At 32.4% G+C, this 19,288-nt stretch overlaps 1 protein-coding gene and 1 non-coding gene across 3 annotated transcripts in view; one reads left to right on the forward strand and one right to left on the reverse strand.

Moving 5' to 3' along the window:
* The window catches only part of Cdh18 (cadherin 18), a 319,062-nt gene that overhangs the window by 236,151 nt on the left and 63,623 nt on the right, over window positions 1–19,288 (reverse strand). For both annotated transcript variants that reach the window (XM_046459923.2, XM_046459924.2), the window contains exon 2: window positions 5,491–5,785. In XM_046459923.2, the coding sequence (XP_046315879.1) occupies window positions 5,491–5,785 (295 nt within the window). The remainder of the gene's footprint in view (window positions 1–5,490; window positions 5,786–19,288) is intronic.
* Trnai-gau (transfer RNA isoleucine (anticodon GAU)) lies at window positions 17,999–18,072 on the forward strand. Its single transcript has one exon. It is a non-coding gene; the product is annotated as a tRNA-Ile (tRNA).

Raw genomic sequence — 19,288 nt, forward strand, 5'->3', positions numbered from 1 at the left:
TTTGTTCCTTACACCCACCTAAAGCCTGTCCATTTTCTTTATACACAGGTTTCTGCTGTATACATATTTAATACTGTCAGATTTTTCTCTTTTTTTTTTTTTTTCAAAATCAAGTCCATATTGAACTTTAAAGTGATTTTATTGTATTGTAAATGAATTACCTATTCTCTCAGTCTCTGGCTACTTGGTTTGAATTTTCATATTTTTGATATAAAGTAATTCCCAAAAATGCACCTCTTAAACAAAAGGAACATCATAATAATACAAATCTGTTCTAATGCATTAAAAGACCCTTCTGGCTCAGTAAATTGGTTACATTCTGGCACAGACACTGTTTTTCATTGCTGTTATTGCAAATTGTGGAATTTTAAATAATCATTCCACAAATACCTTGAATCTGGTTTAATTTAGTTCACCATATAAAATATAGTAAGTCAAAAACTAAGATTACATCTATGTTAAAAGTTGTACACCTTACTAATGTTGTAGTTTGGGGAAAATTCCTTAATTCTATGTTGCAGTTTCATCCTTTGTAAAAAGAAGATATAATAGTGCTGACATCACAATGGTGATGATTACATGAGCATGAATTTATTGCAAGTGGCATGTAATGACTGACACAGAGCAATTTTCAACAAGTGTTCCTGGTAGTATCTGTGGTCAGTATACTGATAGTTGCTATGGTGACTTGTAGTCACAGACTGGCAAAATTACTGGTAGCTTTGTGGTGATCAATTCTGGGTATTTGGCAGAACTCAGACTACATTCAAAATGCCTAATCACCTTATATTCGTTGATCATAGCTAATATGTGTACAATTAATTTTTTAGTAGATGGCAAGCAAGATATAGCCATCTGAGATCAGCTGGAAATCACATATCAGGCAGAAGGGAAAATTGTTGCCAGAGGAAAATCATTTGACCTCATAAATTCACGATGGGTTAGCAGAAAGGAACAGGAACAAGGATCTTATATCATTAACAAATCAAGGCATGTAAGGGAAAATTAGGACACTATTTCTTATCTGAAGATGAAAACTTCCTCACTATTCTTTAGGATTCGGTATTAAATTTAATTATTTCATTAGGGTGTCTAACTTAGAACTTAGATTCAACTTAGCTGTATGTATTGAAAGTCCAGCCAAAAAATAAAAAGACATATTTTTCTTCTAAGAAACGTCTTAGGATTGGTAGAAGACCAAAGATTCAGTCCTATGACAGTATTAATTTTCAGGAATTTATTTATTTATCTGGACTTGTTTTACCAGTGTATTATACTATTCTTACAAGCTTCCTACTGAATTTCATTTAGGTGCTATGCTTCCATACTACATAACCATACTACAGGCAGGAAGAAATGGGAATGGTAACTGGTAAAATACATGTGCTAGCTGTACCATTTGTCAGGAAAGCAATATCTTTCCTGGGAACTACAGCTGGCCAACACTGACCCACCTACATCAAGCAGACTCTTGTCTGACAGAATTATGACACTGTCCTCTATCTGTTCCCCTGCCTCGTGTCTTGGCCCTGCAATCTCTTACCAAGGAAACTGGTAAGCATTTGTTTCCTACAAAAATAATGTACTGAATATTTCAGGCTTTGTAAGACATATTTCTTGAAGGCCTCCTTCCTCCAAGCTCTTCAGATCTGCCCCTGCAGTACCCCAACTACCACAGGCAACACTGGAATAAACAAGTGAAGCTACACCTCAGTAAAACCTTACAAAATCAGACAGCAGTCCAGGTATCCCTCTCTTGCCATTGCTGATCCCAATTCTATAATATTAATCACTTTCAATATCCAAAATCAGTTAATATAAGAGTTTTCAATCTGAAGCGTGTGACATGAAGTAAAATTCTTCCTCCACTGACTGGCACACAACCTTCTAGACTTCATATTACAAAGTTCATTATAATATGTTATGATAATGTTTATGTGTTTGATTTTCCTCAATAATAAGCCTGTTCACACACTAGAATATACTAATGAAAAATAATTTCCAATATTCAGTCTAGGACTTGCCATAAAATTTCTCAAGTAATTTAATTTTTCCTGGAACCACAGTAGGGGACATTTAAAACTTATTTTGTATTATCCTTTTTCTCTACAGCTTTTAGGTATTAAATTCCTCATCTTCAACCATACTTGTCCAAGTATATTAGCTGTTCCCCATTCTCACCTTCCTCCCCAAGTACTAAATGAAGATGTTAAAATGTTGTGAATTTTTTTCCTCCAAATCCACAGCCTTTGCTGCAATAATTCCTGTAGGCTTCATGATTGTTAGTTAGACAATATTGTATACTTTTGCATTCTTAACAGTGCCATTTTACATTTAATGTTTTGATTATATAACTATAAAGCTATTTCAGGGCTCACTGCAGATAACTTTAGTCTTCTTCTAAATCCATGTTCTGATTCATTTCAACTGTTGTCATTTCCAACTCTTCTATGATTTTCTGTCAGGGAAAGGATGACTGAACTTTCAAGGATCCCCTTCCAGGATTTTTTTCCCCTCACTGATGTATCACATTTTGAATGAACAAAGGATTTCAGTTTTCATTTTTTCCTTTGTAGACTATACATGAGATTCAATTATCTACCAAATTCCAATATTTCAAACAATATATATAATGTGAATGTGTTTTTTTCTTAAATGACAATTTCAAAAATTTCAAAAGTCTATGGAGTTTTCTCTTTATCTTTAGTCTTTAGAAACTTTGCCAAGGTTTATCTAAAGTTGATCCTTATTCTATATATCCTTCCTTGAACTCAGAAATTCTATTTGACTTCTAAATCAGAGTATTTTGCACCACAAAATGAAATTTTATTTTCCTCTTCTGCATTATGCATCTGTTCTTTGTTTTCTGGGAACCTGTGCTGCTAACATGATAGGTTGAATAAACACACACTCTAAGTCTTCCTTCTTCTTCCCACAATTGCAAATTGAAAATTGTGGGCTTTCCATAGTAGAAATATGGATCTTTTTAAAAAAATATCTTGCTTTTTGATTCTTCTTTAGCTACTTCTTTTGGTGTGATATATTAAAAAAAAAACAAGAAGATATTTTGGTCTAATTGGTGACCATTCATGTTTTCAGTGCTTATATACTTTTTTGTTGTTGTTGTTTTATTATTTATTTATTTAAAATATAGCTACAGTGATGCTTTGAATCAGTACAATTCACAAGAGCTACATTACAGAACCAGACCAGATATTTATCAACGGAAGGATAGATTTAAAAATGTGGTATGTGTACACAATGGAGTTTTAGTTAGCTGTAAAGAAGAATGCAATCATGGTATTTGTATGTAAATGGGTGGAACTGAAGAATTTCCTGCTAAATGAAACAAATTAGACTGAGAAAATCAAGAATCAAATGTTTTCTCTCGAATTTGGAAGCTGGAACAAAATAAAGGGAAATCTGTGTGTGTGTGTGTGTGTGTGTGTGTCTGTGTGCACGCTCGCGTGAATGCACATGTGTCAGGTCAGTGAGGGTCCCTGAAGAGTAGAGGAAGGGTTTGTGGAGAGTCAGAAAAAGAGAAGAACCACAGAATAGAACTGACCAAATTATCCTATGTACATATATGAACATACCACAGTAAATTTCACCTTTACGTATATCTTTAATGCAATAATTTAAAAAACACTATAAATAAGTAGAAGAATGAAGAGTTGAATAAAGGAACGAGGGAATAAGGGGTAGAGGAAGACAGGGAAAGTTAAAATACTGGGGACTATATTGAAATAAAATATTTTTCATGCTTGTATGATTATGTCAAACTAAACAAAATATTATGTTTAACACTGAGATAATAATTTAAAAAATACAAGAATGCATGATTTGCGGTAAAAAATATCTGTATTGTTAAGTACTTAAAATGTACTGTATTGTACTTAAAATGTCTGTAGTGTTCTTATTACTTACTCTTCTTTTGAAACAGTCTTTCTTTAATGAATGTTCTGTTAGCTCTCTCTTGTGCATCCACCTAGGGTTACCTTGCTCTTTAAGGTCTTACCCACCTCCTGGAATTAACCTACCAGTGGTATTCTTAAGTCATTGTACCATAGAGCTCTATGGGTAGGGCACAGGAAATTCTGTTCTTGGGTTTCCACACAAACTCTCACTCACTAGGTGAGTAGTGTTCAGTCTTTTAAATCTCTCTCTCAAATCTCCTTGGAAACTTTCCACCAGGATTGCTGAGTCTCATCCCTGTTTTCTATCTACTATGGTCCAGGGGGAACCATGTTGGCAATTGCTTTCTCCCCTGAGGCTCTGGCTGACATGAAGACCGAAGTCTCTCTCTTCTCTTGACTTCCCCCAACAGCTACAGGACATACTTGGCACTCTCGAAAGAACAAAATTGGGCTGAGGTTGAAAGGTAGGGAAGGGAAGAAAGTCTTAGTTTCATTACATAATTTCATGTAAATATTCAAATTCATAGAGTGATTTAGAGACTTTAAAATCCTTAATTTAAAATAATGTTCATATATGTGAATTGAAATTAAATGTCTAAAATTTTTATTAAAAATGCATTCTAAATCTAAGCTTAGAGTCTTACAAAGATAGTGAGAAATTATTATTCTAGTTAAGTTTTTGTTATTGATGCTGCCACTTTTATTGTCAGTGCTATGGATTAACCCAGGGACTCATGTAGGTCAGGCAGGACTCACAAGCCCTATGATAGCTGATTTATTTTAATTACCCTTAGAAAACTCATCTATTAGGTAAAAATAAAATGGCTAAACCACAAAAAGCTGTGAGTGATGGGAATGCTCCAGATAATCAGAGACTCTAAACCTGAATCATGATACACCATCTGCAATACTGTTTTTGCTTTTCGGTAAAACTGGAATTCATAACTCCTTGGCTATTTCCTAGATATCTGAATTTGAGGAAGTGACTTAAGTAATCTATCCCAGTTTGCATATTTTAAAAATTCAAAATTTTTCATAGGATTGTTGTATATTTTGCAATATATGTTAAGTAGATGCTTAGGAATCTCTTAAACTTTTACTTATTAATGTAGTGACTACCTCTACTACTAATGCTATTATAATTTATTCATGAGCTTAAGCTTAAAAGACATGAAACCATGAATTTGAAACACAACATGGTCTTTTTTCTAATCAAAATGTTGTACTGAATTTGTTGGTATATGCTTAATATTAGAAAAAAATTGCATAACCAAAATACCATAGAAGTTAAGCAAGAATTGTAGCTGTTAACCAATTTATGACTTTTTCCTTGAGATCAAACCGTAGCTTATATTTACATCCTCATAAATTAATTCATTAATATATGATTGACTCAGTATTCTTTAATATTTTATGCAACAGAAAAAATATTCAAACATTTTGAAACTTTTCCACAGTTCTACGTTCACAGATACACACAAACACACATGCACAAACACAGAGAGATTAAATACTGGACTTTTGTAGATGATTTTTGGATTAACTCTTCAAGTATAGAAATAGTCTTCCTTACCCATATCTGACATTTCAGGCACAGTCACAATGTAAGGTCCATCTGTGAACTTTGGAGCATTGTCGTTGATATCTTGCACTTTGATGATGAACTCAGATTCAGGTTCCAGAGGCTTGTTTGTCCGTCTGTCAATAGCCTGGGCATGAAGCACATAGTGTGTCTTCTGCTCTCTGTCTAGGCTTTTGGTTGAGTGGATATCCCCCGTGGTATCATCAATGATAAATATAGTCCCAGCACCTTCTCCAGTAAGGATGTACTTGACAGACCCATCACCTTTGTCAGAATTGGAGTGCAGCTGCAAAATACACATGGGCAAATTAGCAGGCAATTGCATTCCCACCTTTGGTCTCCTTCTTTGAAAATTTCCCATGTACAATTTGATACATATTGTAAGATTTTTTTTCTCTCTACAGTGTCTTGCATATGGCTGTTTTTCATTTTCTTGCATATTTTGTCTAGTTGGTACTCATATGATTATCATGATTTCTCTAAGCAATTCATTTACTGGTTTGAGTAAAAGAATAACCCATGTTGTTTTTTCACTAACTGAACATTTTACTAATATAAAGGTGAGAAAAGACACTTTCAGTACATTTCTGTCACCTAGTATACTTGTAAGAATAAAGCAGATTTTGTTTTGTTTTGTTTTTGGAATGAATTGATATTTGAATCAATTATTAAAATTCTCACAATAAAGGCCCATAATTTGTCATAGAGCTTTAATTTTATAAGTTGAAACAAATTTGAAATATTTTCTAGTGTAAATATTTATATTTAGAATGTAAAAATATGAGCAGTAATTTTTTTCTTTAAGAACTGCAAACATTTAACTCAAAAGGTTGCTAGTAGTCTTAAACAGAACCAGTAACTATATCCTAAATTTAGTTAACTTAAAAACATGGATAAATATCACTTACTGAATTAAAATGATAAAAAAATACCTTACTTGGTATTTTTAAAGTAGAAATTTTAGTAAAGAGATCTTCTCTAATAAGGATAATCAATATATTAAGATAATATTAGTCTTTTTTGTTATTTAAAACTATGAATGCTTTTGAGTTGCATATCACTCATGCTTAAAACTCTATTTTAACTTATACCATCAAAATTCAGTTAAATACCTCTGGGAGTGCCAGTACTATATTTCTACCCAGGAATAGTGGAAGTATTTTCTGAAATTTCAAATACATATTTGAAAAATTGTTTCTCCCAAGAAAGCTGAGCAGTTATCTTCAGATGAAATTCTCTGGTCACATAACCTCAAGTCCTCACCTTTTGTTCATTTCTGACATTGGAAATTCTGAAACACATAGCCTTATTCACAAAGCACTTCAGTTTTCTTGCCATAGTGAAGTGAAAATTTTCAAGGTTATTTTAAAGGGTCTGAACTCTTAAAAGTCAGTTGAAATAGAGAATATTTAGAAAAACAAAATAAAATTCAAGAAAAGAATTATTTGTTTTGTAAAAGAAAAAGCAGCCAAAAGAAAATTCATTACAAATCATCAATCATTTTATTTTATTCAATATTGGGGATTGAAACATAAATGCCTATGAGCCTTCATATTCTATTTTTGATACAGGAATCTTGCTAAGATGCTGATACTGGCTAGGAACTTGTAGTCCTCCAGACTCAGTCTCCAGACTTTCTGGGTTTTCAGGCTTGCACCCTCCACAAGTTACACAGTAATAATATTTTCATAATTAGTAAGCCAGCTAGCATAATTTTTATTAGTTATGACTAATTTGAACATAGACTGTAATATGATCAGTGAAGTTTAATTTAGAAATATTCATATTATTGAATCACTTTAGAAAAATTACAACAAAATATTACAGAGATATATATTGAGTACTATGTCAGTTTTTAATACTACTTAGTTTTAGAGTTTAAGTAATGTGATTGTTTTATTAGTGAATTTTTTCAACTTTTAACTAACATGATTGAAATTTGAAATTATCAGCTTTCAAGTAACACTAATGGAAAACCATTACATTAGCATGTAGTCAATTGATTAAAATTTTATATAATTTTGATAATAACCATATGTGAAGCAGCAAATTGATCTACTCTCAGGATTCCCACTCCTTCACCACATCCTCTCTCAAATGTTCAGTTCTGTTTGAGCATATGCTTTGCCACAGAGGTGGAAGCCAAGGGAAAGATTGGTTATATCATCTTATTTGTTTAATAAGAGGTTTTCAAAGACTTTGGAGGAGCCCATGTTTGTATTAAGTTTTATAAGACAAAAAATGATGAAAGAATAAATGAATGAAATGAACATTTTTTATTAGTAGAAGTAATGGTAGAAAACTTGAGAGGTGGAGAGAAAACTGGGGATACCAATAATCAAATCTATAGATAACTACAATAGACACCTGAAGTCTTTGAGTATGTTCAGGAATGAGAAACAGATGAAAGGGGTTAGATCATGGAAATTAGAAATGACCCTGATACAGTTTTGGTACTGATTTTGTAAAAAAAAAATATATATAAGTTTAACTAGCTACTAAATTATTTGAGAGCTACCCATAATAAAAGAAGATAAAATATTTGGAAGATAAGGTTGATCTTATTCATATACAATAAACTCCTTTTAGTAAACAGTTTAGAAATATTATTCAGAGAGTGGTAGCAGAGTCTTAACACACAGTGGTGGGGATATATCTTAAAACACAGTGGTGGGGATGTAGTTTTAGAGTCTTGAGGTCTTGAAGAGTAACTTATAGTTTCATGTTAAAAGACAGATGTTCTAAATTTAGACTTACTGCAAGAAGAGATAATTCTTGTGTGTCTGATTACAGAGTGAAGTGGGGCTAATAAACTGCTCTTTAGAGGACATAAAAGGAAGAAGGGGTGAAGAAAAAAAGAAAGAAAAATGTATCCACCCATGTGAAACAAAATTAAAACATTTCTGGCATTACCTTAATAAATCACCTTTTTCTTAGTGTTAAGTATTAACAAATGGTCCTTCTAAAGCTAATGCAACTCACATGAGTTCATGTTAGGACATTTTTGATGCACTCTGAACCACAGTAGAATCAGTACCTAAAAATATATTGGTTTCACTTCAATGCACATGTTCTCACTAAAATAATATTATCTTCCTTGGGGAAGGATAATTTTAAAAGGTTAAGGAAATGGTGGCAGAGCTATTAATTTGGAAAGTTGCTCTAAGTTGTAATGTCTATGTTACAAAAACTGGTCACTAAGTTAAAATTATGATATTCTGAACCACACAATTCAAATACACCTTGCTATAAGTAGGGAACTAATATTTACAGTATTCCAGTGAATGACTGAAACAAAGACAAAAACATCATATTAGTAATGCTACTGTTATTATCTTCAATACTTTCTGTATAAGAATGCATATGAAAAAAAAAAGAATGCATATGACACAACGTGCAAAAAATATGTGAAAATTTTAAATACATGGCATTGAAATGTGGTATGCATAACTCATTCTACTATGTGTCATATTTTAAAGTATAATCATACAAAAGAAGAATCAATTAACATTAAGTAATCAATGTGAAGGAAATGCATCAAATAATAAGTCTTTTGGTAACTTATTCATATCAGTCTCCTTGAAGAAAAATAAAACATAATTTTAAGTTTTTTATCAACAATTATGGAAAAATAGCTAAAAATAGGAATAACAAAATACCTCATTCAACCATAAGATGAATGGTAATTGGTTAAAACACAAAAGATTAAGAAATTATATAAAAATAAGGAAATACAGTATTTGTGTAACTAGGAGTACAAAAATACAAAGACATTTTTAACTAATTGGCATACACTTTTTGAGAAGGAAGTGAATGAATAATAAAGAGTTGCACGGAACAGAATCTCTTTTTTCCCACTTGCTTTGGCAATATATCCTCTGAACTCAAAAAGGAATGTTAACACCTAACACATAACTGCATAGTGTTGCTTACATTTGAAATTGTCATTTCTTACCCATCAGCTCAAATATCCAGATGTGCTGAATATTTGAGCACTTCGAAATGCAGGCAGTGGCTGAGAATTTCACTACAAGTTATTAAGAAACCTCAGATATTGAGAAATTGATTGCAACTAATATAAACTACATGGAATACATGATTATCTATTTTTTATAAGAATAAAATTGTTTTATTTTTCTTCAAGGAGACTGAAACACATTTTATATGTCCAATTTCTTCCTCCTCCTCCTCCTCCTTCTCCTCCTCCTCCTCCTCCTCCTCCTCCTCCTCCTCCTCCTCCTCTTCTTCTTCTTCTTCTTCTTCTTCTTCTTCTTCTTCTTCTTCTTCTTCTTCTTCTTCTTCCTATTATTATTATAATTTAATCTTTAGACAACATTTATAATTTCAACATGTTCGTCTTGAATTTGGAATTTTCCAGCATCAGCCTTGAGAGTAACTGGGATTACCTCATGCCCAGCTGGTACTATTTTGTTTTTGTTCTTTTTAAATATCAGATTATTAAACATGACTCAATTTCCATGAAAATATTGACACAAATCCATTGCCCACACATTAAATTGTGTTATTTCACACACATTTAACACTTTATTATTACTCTTCATTTTAGCAATTTTTCTTTTCTGAAAAAAAATAAAGCAGTAATTGCATTTCGTAATAGAAGGAGGATGATAAAGTTGTAAATGGAATTGATGCTTTGGGAAATTCATTTGGTAATTAAACATAAGGTAATTACTTGATCCAGGAGTTTATTTTTAAAATAAACATTTTTGGAGCACCCTAATGTACCAGTTTTGATATTCAGAACTTAGCTATATCACACACAAAAGGCAAATAAAGATGCCTAAGTGGACATAGTCTGCATTCAGTGCAATGATTAGAAACAAAGAATAAGCAGAAGAAATTATAACTTATCTGTAATATTCTAGAAAATTAAAGAGCTAAATTTAATAAGAAAAAGGAGAAAGATATAAAAGAGGAATATTAGAAGTAGCTGGTGTGTTGCACAGAGGTTGTAGCAATAAATATAGGACTAAGGTAGGTAGACTATTGTGCCCTCTAAGATGTGCATGCTTTAATTCAGGGGACCCGTGGATATGTTACTTTCCATGGAAACATGGGCTTCACAGGAATTATTAAGTTTAAATTCCTTGAGTTGGAGAAACTCTTCTGGTTTCTTTAAGTATGAGCAATCTGATCAGAAGAGTCCTTGGGGGAGAGTGTGGAAATACATTCTAATTGGTGAGAGAAAGAAAGACAGAGATGGAAGCTGGAGACATATTCAGGATCTCATTGCTGCCTTGAAATGTAGAGGACATTGTGCACAGACTAAAGAGAGTTCTCTACAAACAGGAAAAGACAAAGGATAAATTCTCCTCTAGAACCCAGAGGTACTGCATAAAATATTGAATCTCTGCCTGATCCTAGATTTTAAATCAATAGGAATTATCTTGGAATTCAGACTTATAGATCCATTAAAAAATATTAATTTTTAAGTGACCAAATTGGTGGTGATATATTATAGCAGGAAACAAAATAACACAAGGAATCAGATAAGGCCTATTTAAGAAGATGGTATTTAGGCAAATTCCTGAAGGGTAGGATATATGAAAACTTAAAGGATCAATTTAGGACTGTTATTAGCAGGTTACAGAAATAGAAGGCCAGTGTGACATAGGAGCACAGATAAAAATGAAGGTAAGAGAAGACCTCAGAGAAACATCTGGGTGTGATTCCACATAAGGGGATTTTACAAGAAAGGAAGACTAGATAGTTTTGAGTAGTGATCTATTATAATTCACAGGCATTTTAAAAGGATCACTATGGCTTCAATATTGAAAATAGAAAATTGGAGAAGCGAAGTTAAAGCAAGAATATTTGAGGGGCTGGGGATGTGCCTCAAGCGGTAGCGCGCTCGCCTGGCATGTGTGGGGCCCAGGTTCGATCCTCAGCACCACATACAAACAAAGATGTTGTCCGCCGAAAACTAAAAAAAAATAAATATTAAAAAATTCTCTCTCTCTCTCTCTCTCTCTCTCTCTCTCTCTCTCTCTCTCTCTCTTTCTTTAAAAAAATAATATTTGATGGAATATAACTTCAGTAAGCAGCAGATTGATAATTATTCTTCCATGGAACAGAATGGCAGTAGTGAATATGGTGAGAAACATTCCAATCATGAATGTATTTTCAAAATGCAGCAATGGGTTTCCAAAGGAATGGATATGGGCTGTAAAGTGAAGGAGAGATCAAGCAAGAATATTAGTACATAGTGACAGAAATTTATAGTGGCAATCAACTGAATTATGGAAGGATCCTGGTATAGAAAGTTTGAAGGGAATGGTCAGGAATTCAACTTGGGTATGCTAAATGTAATATTTCTGTTGTTCAGCTCAGCCAAGACTATAGAAAAGCTATTTATGTATGCAGTCTACATTCACAGGAGAAGTTTGATTGGTTTGTAAACTCAAGGGATTGAAGCACAGAGGTGGTATTAATAGCAATGAAGTTGGATTAGATTGTCAATGAAATAAGCAGAGGCAGGAAGAGAGGGGAAGGACTGATTATGGAAGCCTTTGATATTTCAAAATTAAAATGCTAGAGTGAAAACAATGAAAATTGAAAAAAAATAGGAAAGCAGAAACATGTCAGTGTGCTGAAAAAAAAGTAAAAATAAGTATATATATATATATATATATATATATGGATATCTATATGAAAAGTCAAAATAATCTATAGGTTTGGCTGGAAGAAAATTGCTTGATAAAGTATGAATTACAATTAAAATAATGAGATGCATAAGATGGTTCTGAAAAACTATACACTATTAAAAATAATAATATTTTAGAATAGTGTATAAGATCATATTTACCTAAAATGCATAAATAACAATAAAAATTCCATATATACTCTATGTTAATTAGATTAAACATGGAGAAAGTTAGCAAATAATGCAGTAGTAAGCAGGTGGTACTTAAAAGAAGAAAGAATAAGAGGTTGCACTATAGTGGGGTATTCAATGTCCTTTTACTACCTTTCATAGATTAAGCTGATTTAATATGTATATATGAATGTTATTATTAAATAAAGTTTCTGGATTTTTGTACAAGTTATGTCGAAAAGTCACAATATGATACAATCTTTTAGGAAAACTGTAAGATTTATTAGCATATATAAAGTATGATCTTATTTCCATGCACAATTTGCAACATTTGCTTGATTTTCATTCCATGATACATAAGAATTTGATACTTCCTGTGTTCATTACTCCTAAATTGTGTCCTGAATTCAACTGCTAATTCCAAAATGTGGCGTTACTTTCCCAGATACTTTGCAATTAATGCTTGTTCAAATAAATAAAGGTCCTATTGAAGTCCTTCTTGCTATATTTTGGATATTCACCCATGCCTATTTCTCATGCTTCTCAGTTCCATCATTTCTACATGTCTACTCATCCATAGCTCTGGCCTTTATTAAAAGAGTTCTCATGTTAATCATTCAACTCAACATAATTGAACAGAAAATAAAATGAAGTGTATTACTTCACTAGGTATCAGGCAATGTACTAAAAAGAAACACCATAGTCAATATTCTGAGAGAAGCACAGACTGATACATTTCACTATGTGCAGAAATTTTCCCAGGGAAAATGACACTGAATCTCAATCCATAGTCCTGTTTCTTTTCTTATAAAATACCTGAAAGCATCAAGAGGTTATTTTCTTCTTTTGAGATTTGTCATCATACATTTTTCCTTGTTCATGATGTTTTGAAATGAATTTTATCACTTGACAAAATTTATCTAACATCACCAGTATTTCATAGTTATCAAATAACATTTATAGAAGGATAGGAGTGATATCAGAATATGAGGAAAATAATTCGACACAAGAAAATCCAATACACAATACAAACTCACAAATATTAAATACTCAGTCTGTATATGCAGGGGATGGGAAAAATTATGATGGAGAGAAAGATGAGTTGAGACACAGTAAAACAAAAACAAAAACAAAAACAAAACAAAACAAAACAAAACAAAAAAAAAACAGTTGGGCACCTGTTTCCTGTGCTAGAGAAAGGGCTTCTTTAATCCAGAGTTAGCCCATGTAACTCTGCAGAGAAAAATCTGGGACGATTGCTTTTGGCATTTGACAATAGTCAGGAATGATCATGTGTGTGTGTGTGTGTGTGTGTGTGTACATAAATGGCTATGTATGTATTTAAACACATATATGTTTGTATGTGTTTTTAATCTCAATTTAAATAAATTACTCACTATTTAAACCAAAAATAACAACTCATGATGGGCTTTATAAGGCAATTTAACTAAAAACTCTGACAGAATTACGAAAAAAAAGTAAAGAGGTATGGTTGGGATTGTAGCTTAGAGGTAGAATGCTTGCCTAGAATGTGTGAGACACTGGGTTCAATCCTCAGCACTACAAAAAAAATAAATTTAAATAAAGTCATTGTGTTCATCTACAACTTAAAACAAATTTTAAAAAATAAAGGGGTAGTTAATTGTAAATATGCTATCATAAAGGCACTGCATTGATGAAGGGGGAAGTTAACGAGGTGAACTGAAAATTAAAATGTGGGAAATGTGAAGTGTGAAGTGAAAACACGGAATAGTGTGTAAAATACAGTTTCAGAAATTAAGTGATACAATACTGATTACATATAGACTTTCTTTTTTTAAAATTTTATTATTATACATTGTTACAATTGCACAAACACTAAAATTAAACAAATGATGTAAAACCAAGAGACTCAATAAATTTTAAACAGAATGGTAAAAAGCATTTACAACAAGAGAATATAGAAAGGGACCATATAAAACAAAAACTGATGTAGCAATGTAAAAACAAGACCTTATAAAACACTACATTGTATACAAACATGAATCAGGAAAAATGGTGGAGTATGAATTTTCCAAATTATCTCCTTTATAAAAGCAATGAGAATTCTCTCTAAAGTTACAAGAATCAACTGTTCAAAACTCTGGAAAATGATCATTCTTGAGGTATTACAGAGAAGATGTATGCAAGAAAAATATCTGAATTTTGATTTGAATATTGAGCTCTGTGTTACCTTACTGTGTGTGCCCTATCCCCATGCCCTCAATTCCACTGCAGCTGTGAAAGACAGTATCCTAAAATCACAGTGAAAACCTGCATCATGGCACCCACAGGATGTAGCAAAATGGGGCTGGTGGTCCTTGGAGCCACATGTCCATGAAGTGCTGATTATTTGATTTCTGTTTGGTTCTCTGGAAGACACCACTCTCAACTCTGTTGTTATTTGACCTGACTCACAACTTTCCAAATGCCTATAGCTTTTCCCATAGAGATTTTTAAAAAAACAAAGAAGTCTTAAAAATTGAAGTTGCGTGAGATAGTGAATACCACCTGGAGCAAGTGATATACTAACCCAAAGGTTTAAAAGGAAAAGTTGGGAACTATAATGTTTATTAGAAGTTTTTAAAAAACTGGGCATAGGAATTATAGGCAGCTGTCTACATCTGTAGGACTTTGCAAATAATGATAGTGTGCAAGGTCAGAAAAGACATAAGACCAGAAGACAACATCTCTAGCTAAACTTCAGTGTCTTTTAAAGCTGGAAGTAAAGGAAAATGTCAAGTTGTAAGCTGCCTGGTCTAGTGTTGGAGATGGGACTCAACATGCATCACACTGACCCCAGGAAAGAAAGGGATGTACACAGATTCTAGGCACCCAAGAAAATATGCATCCATTGTCAATTCACCAGTAAGCCATGCATGCTGAGACTTTAGTGGGCACACATAACAATGGATAAAGACTTCAGGATCATTTCAGAAAATTTATTAATGAAACAGCAACACAAACAACATCATGGAAGAGTAAGAATCTGATTTCTAAATTTGACACTTTATGTCATTTAAAATTCCCAGTTTTCAATAAGTGAAAATGATGTGTATTATATTATTGTATTAATACATTAACATACTAAACAATTACATTGTATTAACAACTATAATGTAATAATACTAATTCTGTTATATTATTATGTTATATACTAAAACATACAGAAAGAAATAAGAATGTATTAGATATCTACATGGTGAAAGAAAATAGAGATAAAAATAAGAATGCAATTTGTAGTCAACTAGGAGTTAAAAGTGAAGACATTAGAGCATTCTAGAAAAAAAGAAAAAAAATGGAGAATGTGTTAACAGCTAATCTGCAATATTACAAATAAAAAAGAGAATTTTAGAAGCGGAAATGAAATGATACTAAATAATAGTTCAAATCCTCATGAAAACTAAGACAATTAAGTAATGGTTAATACAGAATGGCAAGACTAGCAAACTGGAAACTCTAAACACTGTTAATAAAAATCAAAGATCACTCAAATGAAAATGTAATGACAAGTACATATATAAATATAAACAGTGAAAATGTATTTCTTGTGGCACTTCCTCCTGTTTTCTTTACAACACAGCTATCTGTGTGATGATATAGAAATCTGTGCTACTGAGCTTGACATGTGTAAATATGCATGTGGTATGATAATAACACAAAAAGCAGAATGGGGTTGTATGCAAAGAAATCTTTGAATAGTATTTGATCAAGTTAGAATTACCAAAATTAGATTGTCACAAAGTGTATAAAAGAAATGACAATAATTAAATGATACACTAGTAATTATTTAGTGTGAAAGAAAGAATCACAGAAGTCTGTAGCAACAAAACATAACGAAGAAAAGAAACAGTAAAATAACAGATCCTAAGTGATAACAGTCAATGAAAACAGAATAAACATGATGATTAGACACAGAAATTAAAAGAATTTTTAAATAATGCCCATGATGCTTTGAGATACAGTTTGGATTTAAATAGAAATATAATTAAAGAGCAGAAAAACATTATATTTTGTAAGCTTTAAGGAAAAGATAACTACAATGGCTGTGATAATACCAGAAAAAAAAAATGCTTCAAGATGAAAATTGTTACTACAGAAAATTAAGGATACCTTATAATGATAGAAGAATCAATGTGTCAATAATTTATAATTGCAAACATGTTTCTAATAACAGTGCCCCTGAATACATGATCTAGAAACAGATAGGACTGAAAAACATAAGTGCTCATTTAAACAAAATTAGTTGAGGTTTGAGTGCCATGTTTTCAATACTGGATAACTAGTCAGATGATAGGCAGAGGGACAGAATTCTTAAATGACACAGTAAACTATTTAAGACTAAACAGATTTTTTATAGTAAACACTACAATCAGAGCAGTGTAAATAGTCATATCAACTACAGATGGAACAACCTCTAGGATAAACTACATGTTAGGCCAATAAACGTAAATACAAACCCTTCTGCCAGGAAAGCTAGTCTAGATGCGATATGTCACACTGTTTCTTTAGCCATCTAAAAATAAGAAGAAGAAAGTGGACCATTTTAAAATAAATAAATGTACATACATTAAAATCATATATAATATATTATCTGATCAAAACAAAGAAAGGTTCGGAATGAATTACAGAAGTAAATTAACAAAATTGACAAACAAGTGAAAATAAAACCCACTTTCTTAAATCATCAATGAGTCAAGAAGAAATTATAAAGAACACTTTTCAAAAGTAAATATGGTGCCTTAAGTTGAATCAAAGCAAATAATCGTAAACTAAAATTTATAGGATTTATATGGCTATAAAACAGAAAGAAAATAGAGATGAAATAGATAACAATCAAGAAACTTGATTATTTGTAAAGATAACCAAAACTAAAATGATAAGTTTTAAACATTTGAAATGTATGTGCTTTGAAAACACTCTATATAAAAGTTAAAAGACAATGTAGAAAGTGGATGAAAATGTGTAAACTGTAATTCTGTTGAAAACCTAATATCCAGAATTTATAAATAATGCAATTCTAGAGCAGAAAGAACAATTTGCCCAATTAAACATGAATATAGAATTTGAATACACACTTTTCAAAAGTAGATAAAAAAATAACTGGTAAGTATGTAAAAAGATGATCATCACCATTAGTCATTAGGGAAATGCAAATTAAAACTGCAATGAGTTACCACTTCACACCCACAAAGAGTGCTAAAATTCAAAAATTTCAAAAAGACAGAAACAACAAGTGTTGGCAAGAATTTGCAGAAATTGGAACACTATACATTATTACACATAGTTACCATATGAGCCAGTGATGCTAGTCTCAGGTATATCCTCAAGAAGAAAGAAAACACATGCTGCAGAAAACATAGACAAGTGTTTGCAAGAGGCTGGAGTGGAGGGAAAAACAGGGATTGACTGTGGTAAGCCATTCTTATAGACCGTGGCCGCCATTAGAAGATGGCGCCGGCTTCCACTGTGGCCTGTGATAAACAACTTGAGATTGGAGTCACCGGAGGAATTCTGTTTATTTGTCCTTGGATATGAATGACCGTCCTACTTTAAACTTAACTATAGAAGGCAAATCAATTTTGGGATTACTAGATACTGGAGCAGATCGTAGTATAATTGCACAAAAGGACTGGTCAAAGGGGTGGCCGGTTAGCTCAGTTGGTTAGAGCTTGGTGCTGATAACGCCAAGGTCGCGGGTTCGTTCCCCATACGGGCCACCAATTGTCGCGACCCCTCACCGGCAAGGGAAAACACGACACAGGATTCTTCTTTCAGCAGTTTATTCAGGCCTTGATTCAAGTATCATCTTCTAGCGACCCCCGCCGAGCGCCCAAGCACAGCCTAATAAAGCCTCCCGCATACCAATCCCAAGCTGCCACGTGGATCTCTCTCATAGGGTGGTAAGGGATTGCGTGCCAACTCTCCAAAAAAGGAGTTGTTTATCACAGGCCACAGTGGAAGCCGGCACCATCTTCTAATGGCGGCCACGGTCTATAAGAACGGCTTACCACAATTGACTACAAATTATCATAAGGTTTCTTTTTCAGGGTTATGCAAATTTTCTAAAATTAGGGAGATTTAATAGTTTCACACCTTCACATGCACTGAAAACTGAAGAATTATGCCCATCAAAACGACACATATTATATTTTGTCAATTATATTTCAATAAAAAGCTGCTATTTGAGTAATTATTATTGGTCGTAATAGTAAATCATTGTAAATGTACTGAACACCAGCAATTAAAAAGCAGAACTTTTGAGATAGGTTAAAAATAAGATTTAACTACACACAATGATGCTTTTTAAGTGCAGATGTATAAAAAGGTAAGATAAAGAAAAATGACAGGCAAAGCCCTTTATAAACATTAAAAAGCATGACTTCTGAACATGAAAATAAACTCAAAGCATAATATAGGAGATGAAGAAAAAAATTGCATATTAGAAATTAAAGAATGCTCTTGATCTGATAAAGAGCATTTACAAAAATCTAAAAATAGGGATTGCAGCTATGGCTCATTGGTAGAGCACTTGCCTCATGTGTATGAGGCACTGGGTTCAATTCTCAGCACCACATACAAATAAATGAATAAAATAAAGGTCCATCAACAACTAAAATGATATTTTTTAAAAAAATCTAAAAATAGAATTATACACTGTCATAAAAGTTTTTTTTTTTTTTTCCCCTAAGATTGTGAAGTAAGCAAGTATGTCCATTTTTACTACTTACTATTCAATACTGTATGGAAAGTGCTAGACAGTACAATAGAGTAAAAAATCAAATAACAAAACACAAATACATGAGATAGAAACTGAATACCAGGAAGAAAGCCTTTCTCTACTCAAAGATGATATGTACTTAGAAATGTCTTTAGAATTTGTTGATTTGTTGAAATTTATGTATTTAGAAAATGTTGAAGATTCTACACACATAG

The sequence above is a fragment of the Marmota monax genome, unplaced genomic scaffold (genome assembly GCF_021218885.2).
Source record: "Marmota monax isolate L192 unplaced genomic scaffold, Marmota_monax_Labrador192_F-V1.1 WCK01_AAM20220418_F8-fsc00408, whole genome shotgun sequence".
Taxonomy (NCBI): Eukaryota; Metazoa; Chordata; class Mammalia; order Rodentia; family Sciuridae; genus Marmota; species Marmota monax.